Raw genomic sequence first — 16,521 nt, forward strand, 5'->3', positions numbered from 1 at the left:
CTCCGTCTTACAAGTTTTCGATCAGGTCACATGTCTTGACGCGAGTTTAATTTTTTGCCCATTCCAAAAATTGCAAAACGCCGCTAAAAAAGTTTTCACCTAAAAAAAATCGCAAACATTCAAGGTATAAAATATAACAGAAATTTTCGTATTTACGTAGGTACAGTTTTCTGAACACACACCCAAATAATATATTTATATATAGTGATCATTTGTGTGTCCTAGAATATAAAATTTAGGTATTCCTCGAGTCCGATCCAAGTATTGGTTTCTGTTTAGATTTGGCAAAACCACGGTTCAGATTTCTCGATTTGGGCTACTAACGAAACCGAAATTGAAGTCGGAGGATTTCGCGCTGCGATTAGTCATGATCGAGCAAATCTAGGAACAGCTATCTCAATATCCCAATTCCATATTTTTCGTACTAATTGTTCTTTACCTAATTTTTAGGTTTCTAAATATGTATTTCAGTCCTTCTTATACAAACTGCGTACTTTCCTATTCATTTTTGTTTAGTGCCAATTGGCAAAAATGTTGATTAAATATGGATTCTTACCTATAATAGAATAATCCTCGAAAAGTTAATTATATGAGAAACTAAATAACGGCTGACTGATTATGAGTGACTATTTATTTTTGTCTCCAAAAAACATGTTCATTCTCTGTGGAACTTTCGATTTCGACTGAAAGAAGTGGTTTCGGTCGGAAATTAGATATTGCCAGAAAAATAAAATATGCAGTAAAAAATATTACAGTGTAAAGTCTTTTAATGTTTTTTATTACAATAAACACTTACACTTACAACATTTTTTAGTGAGGAAATGTTTTCTGTTTAGGTGAGTGTGTATAAGGACAGTAACAGTATAAAAAAGGTATTTTGAGATTTTCAAACTGAAAGAAAGTATGAGCATCGTGGTCTCCTCCATCCTATTGTGCCCTTCGATATACCTACTCACTTTTATTTACCTAGCAGTCCTCCTGGTTAATATTCTTAATAAGGGAAAGTAAAAAAAATATTATAGGATTAAATATGATATTTGAGAAACTATAGAATGAAGGCATGTTAGGGCCAAACTCTACAACTAAGTTAAAAGAGTGCTAAAATATGTAATTAAGCTATAAAAAATTGATTATTCGCCTATGAATACACGTATATACAAATACATACATATTAACGCAACAATTAGAGACATGAACAATGTGTCTGATATATGCAAGATTCTCAGAAACATGTATTTACAAACAAAATCAAACGCATTTCACCATACTCAGTCTATAAAAATTTAAAAGTAGCTATATATATATATTTGTCAACAAAAGCGCGGGTAGGTTTCGATTACGCAATATTTTTAATTGGATTAACTACTCAACTATTTTATTAATATATATGTTTGTTACCAACTGTGAAATACATTACCTTTTCAAACAAATATTGACATTTTCTTATCTATACATTATTATTAAAGCGTCTGCCATAACAAAACCTATTTGAATAAAAATATAAAATATAGAATCAGATTTAAATCATAATATGAAATTCAATTATTACTTTAAACTTGACCTTCGCGATGTAAAAATTATATAAAACAAACACTTCTTATTATCTATAAAAGGTTCTACTCATAAAATGATTAGGATTGAATCCAGTATAAATATCTCTGCTAAAATATAAATTATTTACTTGTACAATATATTACACGTTAACATTTACATGCAAATTGAGACACAATGTATTTAAAACTAATTTTCTTTTTGTGTGTAAACGTCATATTAGTTTTTGGCCACAAGGGAAATCGAAATATTGTATTTCCGGATTCGTTTAAGTTTGGTGCTGCCACATCATCTTATCAAATTGAAGGTGCTTGGAATGTATCAGGTAAGTTAAAATCTGAACCAATTTTAATATATTTAAAAATTTAATTTCAAATTTTATTTCTAATTAATTAGGAAAATCAGAAAGTGTTTGGGATTATTATGCGCATACATTTCCTGAATGGATTAAGGATGGTTCCAATGGAGACATCGCATGTGACTCTTACAATCAAATCGATGTAGACATTGCGAATCTTAAATTGTTAAACGTAAATTTTTATCGTTTCTCTCTTAACTGGCCTCGCATCCTACCTTCGGCTAGAATCAGCGATCTAAATCCTGATGGTCTACGTTATTATAACGAACTTATTAACAAATTGATTGATAATGGAATAGAACCAATGATAACACTATATCATTGGGAGTTACCTCAGAGTATCCAAGACCTTGGTGGTTGGTCTAATCGTCTCGTAGTTGATTATTTCGTACATTTTGCTCGAGTGGCTTTCGAAGAATTTGGAGATAGAGTAAAGACATGGATTACTATTAATGAACCTTTCTCTATATGTTCTATGTCATATGAAGAACAATTTCTTGCGCCTTTTATTCATTCCGAAGGTGTTGGCACTTATCAATGCGGACATAATCTTCTTCTTGCTCATGCGGCTGCCTATCATTTATATCAAGACGAATTTCGTGCTCGACAAGGTGGAGAAGTTGGTTTTACAATGGAAAACCCATGGCACGTACCTTTGGATCCTAACAACCCTGATGATATAATTGCTGCTGAAAGGGCTACAAATTTTCATGTAGGTTATGTCAATTGTAGAGTCCGACCGAAACTGGTTTTTCAGCCGAAACCGAAACTTCGGCCAAAACCAATATTTCGGTCGGTCACTAGTTATTTGTCACTACTAAATTTGATATTCTTAAATTATTTTAGTTTGATTGGTTTGCTAATCCAATCTATTCAAAAGATGGCGATTACCCACCTTCCATGCGAACTCGAATAGACAACTATAGCTCACTCCAGGGTTATGCTCACTCACGTTTACCAACATTTACCCCTGAAGAAGTAGATTATATCCGAGGAACTGCCGATTTTCTAGGTCTCAATCATTATACTTCTCATTTGTCTACTCTAAGTGAGAATCAAACACCAGATGATAATCCAAGTTATGACAATGACCTAGGCGTAGTGTTAACTGCAGATCCTGCTTGGAATCAAACAGCAAGAGATACTTTTACAGTATATCCTCATGGACTACGACTTTTGTTAAATTATATAAAAGAGACTTATGACAATCCAAAGGTTTATATTACAGAAAATGGTTATGCCGGTTTTCAGAATGAAACACTTAATGATCAAGAAAGAATTTGGTATTATCAAGTAATCATTGTTGAATACAGAAAAAAAGTTACTTGTATTAATAAAACATATTTTAGGGTTATCTAACCTCAGTTTTGGAAGCCATTGAAATTGATGAATGCAACGTGCAGAGTTATACTGCTTGGTCTTTTATGGATAACTACGAATGGAGTGATGGTTACACGTGCGTGACTTACAGTGAGAAAATGTTAAATAAATCATAATCGTTTTTGTATTACAGGTTGCGTTTCGGAATGTTCTACGTCGATTTTGAAGATCCAAAAAGAAAAAGAACTCCAAAGGATTCAGCATATGTTTATCAAAATATTATTAATAGGAGATATCTTTAAGTCAATTTATTTATTGTCAATCTAGTAACTTTGTGTCAATTTTGTGTCTAATATGACATATTAAATTTGCCCACCACAGTATCCATTTATTATGAAAGTATGCCACATTCTACAATATTATACAGTTGTTACACTACTTTTAAGTTGTGCACATTTATTAGCAGCCAAAGCTCTGACTGACGGAGAATACCAAAATAGGTAAATGATCTTATCAGTAGTTTTACTTCTTATTATATGATTGTGATTCAATATATAGACCTAACAATGACATAAGACCCGTGTGTAAGCGTGAAGCTGCTGAAGTCACTGATTATGAAGATCGCCATTATGTACAGAGTCATCAGAAATATAAGCATCGTAGAAGTCCGTTTGGAATTGTTTACAAAGATGGTAAACCCATCGGTATTTTAGAAGTATGCGTTTTTTATTGTAGTTTATTCTAGTATAAATTGTATAAAAAAATGTTTTTAGCCTATTTCAAGAATCTACGAGTTTCAAAATTTACAAGATGAATTGAACGCTAAGAATTCTTATAATAAACGCGATAAGGATGCTCCCAACAGTGGAGAAGATAATTATGTTAAGAGGAACTCTGAGAATCTTGAATCCGATAATATTATACGAAGTTTTAGAATGAATCCACACTTTCAAGATAAGCCCATGTTAAATAATCAAAAATTAGAAAAGAATGATCAAAAACGTGATGTTAAAAAAGCGGACAAAGCAAAATTGAGTACCAATGGAGATTCTAAACTATCTGTTATTGAAAATAATCTAAAAGAAATTATAAGCGACTTAAATTCAATTAGTTCCGACGATGAAGATAGTGAAAACATCGATTCGGTAGATAAACGTGAAGCACAAATGGAAGACGAAGATTTAGACAATGGAATTAATAAAATAGGACTTACTAAAGAAACGCATTCAAATAGTGTTGGATTGTCATCAGAATCTTCTATCAAGGAGAAAAAAAGTGCCGACCCGCAAAAAGCAGAAGAACCTTTCAAAGAAACGAAGAAAATTGCGGATTACCGCAATGAAGGCGAAAGTTTTATTAGGCAAAAACGGCAACAAGCTGGTACTAAACCAGATGTGAATGATATAGTTAAAGGATTAGAGAGTTCTGGTGATTTGACAGTGAGTGGTAACAAGTCACCATTAGCATCCGCTAGTACTACTGTTGAAGCAGAGGGTAAAAAAGGTAAAGGGGGGGATTTCGAAAAACGCGAAAAACAAACAGCGGAAGATTTAGATTATGAAAAACGTCTTCAACGCAATATTCAGAATAAGATTACTGAAATAAAGGAACAAGTTAAACGAGAAATTAAAGCTTTGAATTCTAACACAAAATCGAGTCCTGATGATAAATTGAATCTTGGTGACGAGTCTAATAAACTTAAACAAGTTGTAAATGATAATTCGATTGAATTAAATGAACCGGAACAAAAGCCCAGAGAAAAAAGAAATTTGCTTGAACAGGAAACTAGTGATATTGATTTAGCGCAAAACAATGAACAGAAATCTTTAGTAAGCCATATTAGACAAAAACGCCATGTGGCAGAAAATGACGTGGATGTATCCAGTGATGTTAACAGTAATGATATTGTCGAAAACACAGATACGCGAGAAGGTATGATATAAGATTATAAATTACATATTGTACTATATTGCTAATTTCTAGGTGTGAAAAGCATTGCAAAACAAACCTTGTCCGCAAATAAAGTAAAACGAGATAGCAATGTTGTTGACGTTAACAAAATGGGGTTTGGAGTACAAAATCAAAAACAAGATGTTGCAATCGCACCTGCCAAAGAACGCCTGGTAGTGACACGTGCGATTGCAACGAAAAACTCCAAACCCACTGCTGCTGCTGCTGTCGGCGGCCTGGACGCCGAAAAGCTCGAAAAGCTTGTCAAAGAAAGCGCTTCTCTCACAGAGTCCATAAAAAGCGAGCGTGGCGCGCGGTACCACGAAGGTGGCACTCACGTGGAAGTAGAATTACATGGACCGGTCAAAAACCCGGTAGAATCGAAGGCGGCCAAAACTGAAAACGTCAATGATGATAGCGTTGCTTTAGTAGAAAACCATGCTGAATCTTCTGATCTTGTTATTAACAATGGAAAAGATGCAGTGGTAATGAAACGTGATACGAAAGCAAAGAAAGATAAATCGTTTCATCAAAACGAGAACAACAAGAAAAGTGTCAAAATCGAAGAAATTGAGACAGTACCGGATAATTCTTTTGCGCCTGCTCAGAGTGGCATCAATCATAACTACAAGGATAGCGAGGCAACTACAAGAATAACACCAAGTTCCTCGGAGGTTTCTGAACCAAAATCATTCGAAATGAGGAGAGAAAACGCTGATGCAAAGTTAAAAGAAGAAACTGCACAAGACAGCGACATCTACTCTGAGAAACAAATTAATATTGCAGCTGCAGATGAAAACACAAATACTAACAGGTAATAATTTTAATAATATGTAAAGATTAATAATATTCAACCCTCGTTTTCTGTAAGTGAGGATGGAGATCTAAGCAAAAGAGCCATTTCGAATCAAGCAAGTGTTCGTCAAGAACGCAAAACCGAACCTGTATTGAGTTTAGAAGATATGCAGGCACTAGACAGTGCCAATAATATGAAGCGAAGACGGCGCTACACTGATGATTATGATTATAATCCTCGTGATAAACGTGATTATGATGTACAGAACATGCACTTTCGGAACTATCGCGGTGATGAGGACGAAGCAGATGATGAAAGCGACGAGTTTGATGATGATAATTTCGACGATCGTACTGCTGTGCGAAAGCGAGCCGCACAGGAACTAGAAAATTACGATGACCTAGATGGTGATTATGACCATCTACAAGCGAATGACGAGAATGCAGCAGACGTTATGCCACGTATGAACAAACGAAATATTAAAGCGAGAGATTATGTTGCTCGGTTGAACGAGGATGCGTATGATAACACGAATTATTTGTACGACGCAAATGGAAGACCTTTAAACCGAAATAAACGACAGATTTTAGAAAATGCCGGTGGGTCTAATGTTAACATGGCGGCTTTACATGGCGGCGGACCGATGGTTCGCCATCTTGCGGCGATTCGAGAACGCAATACACATATAGAAAATAGTCTGGATAAATCGAAGCGATTAGAGAAGAATTTCCAAAATGGTCATGCGGGGAAAAGTAATCAGATAATTTCCGGATTATCGGAAAACGATATTTTTGGAGCATTGCCACAAAGTTATGAAGGAGAATTAACGAGGTTTAAAAGAGTTAAACGCGATGATCCAGCCGGATGATGTGTGGAACACTTTACTATGATGGTATAGAAGAATGTTTCATATACTTCATTTTACACTTGTTTAACTTTATATTTAATTTTTATAAGGATTAAAACTGTGTTGGGTTGCATTCGTACAGTGGTACATGTTTTCAATGTAACATTTTGTCGGTTTGCGAGATTGCATTATAGATGGCGCTTGTTTAAAAAACGCGCTTGTGCCGATAAAGGTTGTGATCTCTGCTCGTGTTGTCAAAAAGAAGCTCTCGCTCCCGCAATAGTAATGGCTGAGTGAGGTATCGGTGTTAGACTAGAAAAATTGCCGTGGAATAGTGCGAATTCTTTGGATAGTCGAGCATTCCTCCAACGTTGCGAGTGCCGAAAACTGTAGATGCGTATACGACGGTGGAAATAGGTGAGTACAAGATAAAATAATGCAATACAGTTTCGCCGAAGTCCGACGGGCGCAAGTTCGTCCGCAAACACTCACTGCGATTTATTCAATCTCAGCCGCATGGCGGCATACAAACGCGGAATTTCATTTGGATTTCGATCTACGTGCGAACGCACAACCGGATGACATATGCACGCATTGTAATCGCCGCGACCGGCACAAGATATTTATAGTATTCACATCATTCCGATAAGAAGCAGTGGGTTAGTGCAAGCCCGTAGATATACACGGTGTTTGCCGAAAACATTGACTTCCCGCGCGGGCGGGGTGCAGTCTTTCAGGGGGATGATGTAATGTGGGGTTAGAACTGGCTCGCGATATAACAATAATCAGTGTAGCCATGTAAATGTTTGCTTGTTAAGTGTTTGACAATTGTTTCTGTGTTGATTAATTCTGTTGTCATTTCTCTTACAGAATAAGCCACAATGGCATACACTTGTCCACGGGATCTGGACGGCTTTATGCCGCATCTGCCCAAGAATGACACCAAGTTTCGCCAGCAGCTCGGTGCCGATCTGCTGGCTTATCTAGCGGAGCCATCCAATCCTATGTATTGCCAGGATATTGGGCAACTTGTTGACGGACTTATTCCATGGATGCAAAGTAGCAATTACAAGGTAAAAAGAAATATAAATCAGAAAGAATTAATTAGTTTAATTTATTCCGGTCATATGCAATTCTCACGTGTGAAAATAATGCCGGAACAATAGCAATACATCAGGAGCTTGAATTTTTTGTTCCGAGTTTATAACAATGGCGAAAGGTTGGTGGTATTAATATGTTAACGTCACTTAGAAATATTACCGTACAAGGTACAAGGCGTTTTCAAAGTTTCCTCGTAATAATTTCTTAAGTTGACTGAGGGTTGAAAGTATTCCTAATATAACCAATTTCCGTAATTTACTCGTACGTTGCTGACTCAAGTTTTGCAAGGTCGAGAAGAAGCGCAGCGTTAAATAGAAATTATTTGCCCAGTGCCAAACGAAACATGCAAAACATTCACTTGCGTCACTTTCACGCGCCTTGGACAGTTTGTTCGCTTATCAGCGTTGTCGTTTTAAATTTAACTGCTCAATACAAACTGTAGTATTATTTACGTGATTTATACATACGCAGTACCAGTGTTGTTTTTTTTTTATCATAATCGCGGTTTCGGCGAGCCTTGGACTTCCTGCATGAAAATTTCTTAGGCCGTTCGCGTCGTCAGCGGTTGCACACCCAAATAGATTTGTATTTATAGCGGCGCTGGTCGTATGCAAATGAGCAAATAATATTGGTAGCATTTACTGCAAGCTGCCAGAACATAAATGTAAGTGTACGCAGAAGTACTTGAAGAATACGGATCTTTGATGCTTACATACTCGAAATAACAATGCTATCAAAGTTCCTTGTTAGTCATCATCTATCAGATTTTAATACAAAAATATAACTTATTAAATCAATTGTTATAGTTTCCGAAAAATAAATTATGACTCATTTGTTATTTTCATAATGTTGTTGTAATCGTAATAATGTTCAGGGTTAAATTATTTGTCTGCAATTCTTCGATTTTATCATTAATCATGTGATAAATGTCAACATATCAAATCGTAGCAAATAAGTGAGGAAAAATACTTCAGATGCGCCCAGCAATATTTTGTCGTGAAAAGTATTACAAGGCCTTGGAATGTTTGTGTACACATTTCGAATTTATGTGTGGTGATACATTCTGCATATATTAACGTTTGGAGCGTGCTGCCTACTCGACTTGAAGAAGAATTCCACGCAGAATCTCTCAAAAATTCTAGATTTTGTATTATTATTTTTTTAATTGTCCGAGCCGATATATTTCTTTTTTAAATCTTCTATTAGACAGTAGCTAAATGTGCATTGAAGGTATGCCTGAGGCGCTTTTAAGGTCGCTGTGTTTACTTTTACTAGGTGCGCTATAATAGAGATGGGGTTCGCCCACGCAATAGTAAATGGCTTAAATTCTATGATTAATCATTATTAAGAACAGGACTGCACTTGAATGATTACTGTTAAAATGCTATATTGTATAAATGATTGCTTGAATGAGGTTTGTTTCTTATTCATTGCGGTCTTGTTAAAATTATTAACTCACACGCAACAAAAATTGCAATTTAGCTAACGAAGAATTATTGCGTTCGGAATGAATGGTTTATTCTAAATGTAGATCATTATTTTCGATCACATTCCGACAAAAAAGATTGTTATTCTTAGCGTTTTTTATAAATCAGAATGTAAATTAGATGTGTGCAGGTGATTAATTCGTCGCGGCGTTTGGAGCGTCTCTTTATGGTAGGACAACTTTTTCCTCATATTTATAGCGTATGTGGCATGCCCATTTAAAATGTCGACGTGCCATAATATCAATACACGAAGAAATGACGCGCCGTCAAAATGAAAACAAAACATTTTTTCTTTTTATAGGTCTCTAGTAATGGGATTGAGATAATGACCTATCTGGCCGATCGACTGGGCCAGGACTTTCGGCCGTACCTGCAGACGGTGCTACCGTGTGTGATAGACCGCCTGGGCGACGCCAAGGACACGGTGCGCGAGAAGGCGCAGCTACTGATTCTGAAGCTGTTGGAGCGCGAGGTGCTCTCGCCGCAGTCGCTGCTCGAGAAGCTCACGCCCGGCTTCACGCACAAGAACGCCAAGATACGCGAGGAGGTCCTGCGTTGTCTGGTCAACACGCTCAACGAGTAAGAGTTGGCGACGTTTGCATGCATGCGCTTACGCAGAGTTTAATTGTGATCGTGATGTTAATTTTAGACATGGCGCGGCGTCGGTGACATTAAGCAAATTCATTCCGCATATTGTCAAATTGCTGGCGGATCCGGCGTCTTCGGTGCGCGACACTGCGTTTGCAACCTTGGTCGACTTGTACAAGCATGTGGGTGAGAAGCTGCGTGTGGACCTGCAGAAGCGTAATCTAGTGCCGGCGCAAAAACTCGCCACCCTTCTGACGCGCTTTGACGAGGTGCGCGATGCTGGCGAGCTATTACGCACTGCTACTACCAGTTTAGACTGTAAGTTACAGCACAACATTATTACAATTGTGTAACGTTAAACATTACAGATTGTACTGACGAAGTGGACAGAATGTCAATGCCCAAGCCTAATATCCCGGTAAAGAAGGCCGGACTTGGTTCGGCTATTAAAAAAACACCTTCCGTTATGAGGACTGGTTCATCAGCTTATACATCAGCTGGTAAGCACTAAAAATATTATAAATAATTAATTTACTAACATGTGCATCATCATTATTAAGCTGGAGCTGGCGCAGTGGACGAAGAAGTGTTTCTGAAACAATTTGAAGATGTGGCCACAATTCAGCTGTTTACGCCGCGAGAGCTAAATGATCACATGAAATCAGTGCAGGAAATTATTTCGGACAGCAGCAAAGATTGGAATAAGCGGGTTGATGCGGTAAGTTTATAATGAATATAAAAAGTTTATAAAAAAACATGGTTACTATTTTGTTTAATGTAGCTGAAGAAGATTCGATCTTTGATTATTGCGGGTGCGACCGCTTTTGACGATTTCCATGTCAACTTACGCAATCTAGAGCGACCATTAGTGGAAACAATTAAGGATTTACGCTCGCAGGTGGTCCGCGAAGGATGCATAACTATTGCATTTTTGGCTCAAAGTCTAGGTAGCAAGTTTGATCATGCAGCGGAGATTTTAATCGTACCTTTGATAAATTTAATACAGAATTCTGCTAAGGTAAGATTAAGGTTATTTTTTTAGTTCTGTTCAATTCTACTATGTGACTTGTAGATTATGGCAACTTCTGGCCACACTTGTGTGCGTTTTATTATCCAATACACGCAAAGTCCTAGGTTGATACCGATCATCACTTCTAATTTGCAAAATTCCAAGAGCAAGGATATTCGCCGCAGTTGTTGCGAGTTTTTGGAGGTGATTTTAAGCTATTGGCCGGCTTATCCACTCGAAAAGCATATAGCACTTTTACAAGAAGCCGTCAAGCGTGGCATAGGCGACGCAGACTCTGAGGCCAGAGTTATTTCCAGAAAGTAAGTTGTAACAATATTTCATCGTATGTTATTTGACTATTTTGATTTTTCTAGAGCATTTCGTGGATTTCGTGATCATTTTCCAGAGCAAGCCGAAGCACTACTACAGTCTTTGGATCCCAGCCATCGAAAGGCGCTGCAAAGTGACCTGTGTCTTTCGAGCAGCTCTTCAAGCGGCAGTTTGGCGCAGCAGGGTTCGATGAGCTGTCGGCCCGTACGCAAGATGGCGCCGCCACTCAGCACAGGTAACTACTACGAGGAGTTTCCGAAGTCCCGTTCCACAATTACCCTATTCTCTTATAAATATTCCTGTGCCAATAAACCGATTTAATATGTCGTCCACAATCGAATCGAGTTTTGTGTACTATTGGACGACAAGTACAATGATGTCGTTCGTGTTTGTTAATTTATGCGTTGTGTTACGCTTCATTACGCTGCTTTGATGGATTTGCACGTTGCGCAGGCAGTACGGAGAACTTGTACAGTGGCTTGCAGCGCGCACCCTCGTTGCCGAGAACTTACAAGCAGAGGAGCGGTATTCCGGTCTTGTCTAGTATGTGACGATATTTTAACCTGTGTTTTAATGTTCTGCACAAACACACTTCTTAACTACCAGGCGTTGATGTTTTCTTGTAAAAGGTTGGATGCGTTTTCAGTTGTTTTCCACCTCCTAAAACACTACACGTTTTGTTTAATTCTGTCTTTTTTTTTTGCTTTACTTACATCTTGTTTTGATACGATTTTTTAGATGCGAACGGCCGTAAAGGATTTCGCAGCAATTCCGCCATTGATTTGCAAGCGGCGCAACGCGCGAAAGCGCGAAATCAGTATTCGGCAATGGCGCGCCAGAAGATTGCGTCCGGCACGGCCAGTTTACGTAAGTGTCATATTTATTGTGTTTTAATATTAAAAATTATATTTATTTCGAAGCTTGGGTGTGGTTCGCACGTGCACAAATATACATATTACCCACTCGCATATACGAGATAGGATTGCTCACTACATAGAACACATGCATGAATGTAGATTTGATTTGATTAGATTCGCATGTATATTAAACATAAACACTAATCTTGTTACGGTTTCAATTCCATGTCGATATATAAAATATCACAGATGGAGAAACGTCACCAGGTAAATATTCTGTAATAGTAGTAGCTTTGAAATTAAAGTTCACTTCATTATCCACAAATTAACACTTGTTAATTAAACATTTGTTCTTTTAGCGCGGCCCAAGAAGACGGATGTTACACCACCGATGACACAGTCGCCCGAAAGATCTGGGAGGAGTCGCAGTAGAAACTCTGGCGTTTCGCATTCTCAACGTAAGGATTAATTACTATTTTCTATTGTCCATGTTAAATATTCTAACTTTTGTACCGTCCATAAAAATTATTGCTTTTGGTTATAATTTATTTATGTAATTATTAATTTTTATCACTTACTAATATTTGATTGATTGCTTTGTGGAATTAGCAACTAGTCGTTCAGGATCGCCGTCATCGCGGTTATCTTACCACTACAATAGGATAGGACACGCCCTCGACAGCGACAGCCCACGACCACGGCGGTTGTCTTCCGGTATTCCTAGGTCGATAACTGGATCGCGGGACACGTCCAGAGAAACCAGTCCCACGCGCGGCGGAAGTTTGAGTAGGTTTAGACGAAATAGCGACCGCCCACCGATGAGCCCCGCCTCTAGACCACCTGTAATGGCACAAAAGATTCTTCAGCAGAGTCGCGAGGCGGAAACCGCACTGGCTGACGCCCTTAATTATGACCCAATAGAGACAGACAGCCACAGGCTTAACAGTCCAAGAAGGATGCGTTCCATTGAGAACCACTCTGATGATTCGGAAACGTCTAGTGTGTGTTCGGAAAGGTCGTTTGATTCTTATCGAAGGCCGAGTGATGTAAGTTCTTGGTTTTACATATTGAAGTGTCATTTTTAATCCATTTGTATGTACAGTCTTACTCTTGGAGCGGATCACAAAATCGTTTGAGTAGCCGAGATTACTGGGAGCCATGTCATGTAGGTTTATAAAACATTTAAATTTTGAAAACTAATGATTATATATATTTAGGATATTCACGAAATAATCCACCTGTGCGCAAGTACCGTGTGGCAGGAACGTAAAGATGGACTCGTTTCATTAAGTATCTATCTAAAAGACGACCACATGTTAACTTCGCATGAGCTTAAAGACATCACTGAAATATGCACGCGGATGTTTGTCGACTCGCACACGAAGGGACTAAGTGTATTTCTTGACACTCTCAACGAGTTGATCAACAAACACAGCGTGGACTTGCAGGAGTGGTTGTACATTCTCATGCATCGGATATTCTTCAAGCTAGGCACGGATCTCCTCATGTCTGCGCAGACGAAACTTCAAGCTACCCTCGAGAATGTGAAGGTGCATTTCCCAATTGAGCAACAATTAATTGTCATATATAAAATACTCGGAGACTCTTTTCAAACGCCGAACACCAAAGTTAAGCTGGCGGTGTTGAGCTATCTGACGTCGATTTATCGTCTCACGGGCCCAGGGCAATTATTGCGACAACCGCCAGCTAGTCAAGCACTGCAGAAGATTATCTCTTATGTAAAGGACTCCAAATCATCGGAAATTCGGAATGCGGCTCGGACTTGTATCATTGCGATGTGGAATTGTAACGTGGCGGACGTAACGATGATGCTAGGCGAACTGCCGAAGGAAATGCAGGATATTGCCTCGGATGTGGTGCGTAATCAGATGCGCAGCATAAGTAATAACGGTAGTCCCAAGCCAACATCGCCGCACACACCTACTCATAATCATGATCTAAATAGTGAAGAGATTTACAAGAGTCTCAAAAGAACCACGGCCGAAATTCAGAATTACAGCTACGAAACTGGTTCCAAGTTGGATAGAGAGCGAGATACGACGTCGCATGATTCGGGTATTTCTCAAATGTCTATTGGAAACAACGATATCAAGAATGATATTGTTGCGATCGAGGAGCGTTTTGAGAACTTGCATGTGCGCTCGACGTATGCCACGCATTCGATGAATGGATTGACCGAGACCGATTCAAATGGATATGATAAAGGTAAAGTCAACTCATTACTCGTACACTTTATTATGAAATTATTATTATACATTATTGCCTGCTTTCAGAAGTCAATGAGGAGCAAGTGGTGCTGGCTGTTTTAGAATATTGTCTCGTTGATAATCCGTTGTCTACTGAACAAAAGTGTGCATTGTTAGAGAAACTAGTTACTGTTATAAATCAGGGAAGGGTTGAACCAGTTATTCAAAATTTTAAGTAAGTACCTTGCGTTTTGAAAACTCGAAAGTGTTAGTAATGTATTTTTACTGTTATGTAAAAAAGGAAGCTTCTAAAAATCTTTTTGGAGACATTGAATCAAGCTGAGGTTAAGTCAGTGGTCGTAGTTCTCAGAATATTGGCTGAAATCTTAAAGAAGCCCGAGATGGAGCAGTGTTGGAGCAATTTCATAGAACTTCTTACGCTTCGAGTTTTGGATGCCGTTAGTAGCGAAAATAGAGAGGTAATATTAAAGTGGAACCATGTGGTTATTGTATAAATTTCATTTGTTTTATTTTTAAGGTTCGAATCGCGGCTGAGTTGACGACTACAGCAATGAGCGTTTTTCCATTCCACACAGTTGTCAACACTTTATCACCTCTCGTGCAAACAAGTTCGTATCCGCGGATTGATGGTGCGATGAAGATGATTACTCGATTGATTGATCAACACCCGAATGAATTAACCGATGATCATTTGACATCATTAATGCCAGGGTTGATTAAGGTTTGTGTTCCTTTATTATTAAGTCGGTGAATTCTTTCAATATATATGTTTTGTTTATTGCACTTTGATTAGGCAAACGATCACGAACAAAGTTCCGCTCGTAAGAGCGCCGTATTCTGCATGGTGGCCATTCACAAGGCGGTCGGTGAGGAGCGCATGAGCCCACATCTTAGAGCACTACCTGGCTCGAAGATGAAGCTGTTTAGAATATACATTGACAAAGAGAATGATGCCGCAGCGAAGAGCGCCCGGCACAAGTCGAGCTAGTCACGTGCCGCGTAATTTCATCATTTCGCACTAGTAACAAACCAATAGTTGGATCGACGCAGTTAGAATTGTTCAACAAATGATGATTTGCGCTAAGGGACGAAGCCAGAGACGAACTAAACGCGTTGCGTACCATGTGAAAATGGAAAACACGAGAAACATTTTCGTAATTTTATAGCCTGTATATTATTAATTCGTATTGAGTATAGCAGCGTATGGCACAGATTTGACAACACTGTCGTCACATCACCTCGTGTGTAACTGTAAATTTTCTGCACAGAAACTTGATCATTTTTAATAATTGTGCTTACTAAATGTATATAGTAATTATTATTAAAGCATTAGGATGAGTTGTTTACACACTGACTACATATTTTTGTGTTATGTTTATGGAGAGCGATGGTGAATGTTGAAAAAGAAAATTTGTTGAAAATGTTGATTGCATCGATTTTTTGCTGCACTACATTATAAAAGAGACGAGTATTAGGATGGCTTGCAACCGTCAATGCCTTTGTGACTAATTTATTATGATATCGTTTTCATTATTGCAGACATGATTAATCTAAATTATTGCGGTGGCTGGGATCGTTTGGCCATTGGATGAGAGCTTATGACGAGCTAAATATTTTTTATGCCAAATAATATATGTGTTATTATTAATCGCGATCATTGTGCTATAGTAGATACATTTAATTACAAATTTCTTAAATGATTCATCTAGATCTTGTAACTTATTAAAAATAAAATCAAAGAACTTTAACTTATGTTCGAGTGCGACTACTTATTCTAATCTGTTTTTGTTGCTTTTGTAATGAAGTGTAGAAATAGGATACAGGGCAAGTCCGATGATTTCTTATAAGAAAAATTTAGCGTCTCAAACAGGCAGAGCGCTTAGCACGAGCCTCGCACAAAATAGGGTCACCAAAAAGCGAGCTGTGCCTTGGCTGGGAGACACGAAGTTGCATCCAATAAATATTACTATGGCTCGAAGCATACACGCATGTCTTTTTGACCAAAATATGCAAAGGCTATAAACGAAGTGTTGAAGCTCGTTCGAAGCTCTAACGAGCAAGGAAAACATCGGCGGTTGATACAATGGGCTTTTCTAAAG

General features: G+C 38.0%; 3 protein-coding genes across 5 annotated transcripts; all 3 read left to right on the plus strand.

Annotated features, from left to right (window-relative positions):
• The first annotated feature begins 1,657 nt into the window (after window positions 1-1,657).
• LOC135798176 (myrosinase 1-like) lies at window positions 1,658-3,612 on the plus strand. Its single transcript, XM_065310927.1, has 5 exons — window positions 1,658-1,876; window positions 1,948-2,621; window positions 2,756-3,202; window positions 3,259-3,365; window positions 3,423-3,612. Exons 1-5 carry the CDS (start codon window positions 1,729-1,731, stop codon window positions 3,529-3,531), a joined length of 1,485 nt encoding a protein of 494 aa, XP_065166999.1. The 5' UTR covers window positions 1,658-1,728; the 3' UTR covers window positions 3,532-3,612.
• On the plus strand, window positions 3,588-6,955 carry LOC135798175 (FK506-binding protein 5-like). Its single transcript, XM_065310926.1, has 5 exons — window positions 3,588-3,729; window positions 3,788-3,944; window positions 4,003-5,161; window positions 5,213-5,993; window positions 6,051-6,955. The coding sequence occupies exons 1-5, from the start codon at window positions 3,623-3,625 to the stop codon at window positions 6,841-6,843; spliced, it is 2,997 nt and encodes a 998-aa protein (XP_065166998.1). The 5' UTR covers window positions 3,588-3,622; the 3' UTR covers window positions 6,844-6,955.
• Window positions 6,956-7,059: 104 nt separating this feature from the next.
• On the plus strand, window positions 7,060-16,174 carry chb (chromosome bows). Of its 3 annotated transcripts, XM_065310923.1 has the most exons (20): window positions 7,060-7,239; window positions 7,693-7,895; window positions 9,712-9,989; window positions 10,060-10,316; window positions 10,367-10,498; window positions 10,559-10,716; window positions 10,780-11,016; window positions 11,071-11,327; window positions 11,382-11,572; window positions 11,791-11,880; window positions 12,076-12,204; window positions 12,444-12,461; window positions 12,554-12,652; window positions 12,804-13,240; window positions 13,297-13,359; window positions 13,412-14,420; window positions 14,489-14,636; window positions 14,703-14,880; window positions 14,940-15,143; window positions 15,216-16,174. In XM_065310923.1, exons 2-20 carry the CDS (start codon window positions 7,704-7,706, stop codon window positions 15,408-15,410), a joined length of 4,272 nt encoding a protein of 1,423 aa, XP_065166995.1. In that variant the 5' UTR covers window positions 7,060-7,239; window positions 7,693-7,703; the 3' UTR covers window positions 15,411-16,174. The 3 variants fall into 3 exon arrangements, with proteins under 3 accessions (XP_065166995.1, XP_065166996.1, XP_065166997.1); XM_065310924.1 differs by lacking the exon at window positions 11,791-11,880; XM_065310925.1 differs by lacking the exons at window positions 11,791-11,880; window positions 12,444-12,461.
• Window positions 16,175-16,521: the final 347 nt, after the last annotated feature.

The sequence above is a fragment of the Atheta coriaria genome, unplaced genomic scaffold, assembly GCF_025399875.1.
Source record: "Atheta coriaria isolate IRGN ID8LTWV9N9 unplaced genomic scaffold, Caltech_Dcor_3.1 hic_scaffold_9_pilon, whole genome shotgun sequence".
Lineage (NCBI taxonomy): Eukaryota > Metazoa > Arthropoda > Insecta > Coleoptera > Staphylinidae > Dalotia > Dalotia coriaria.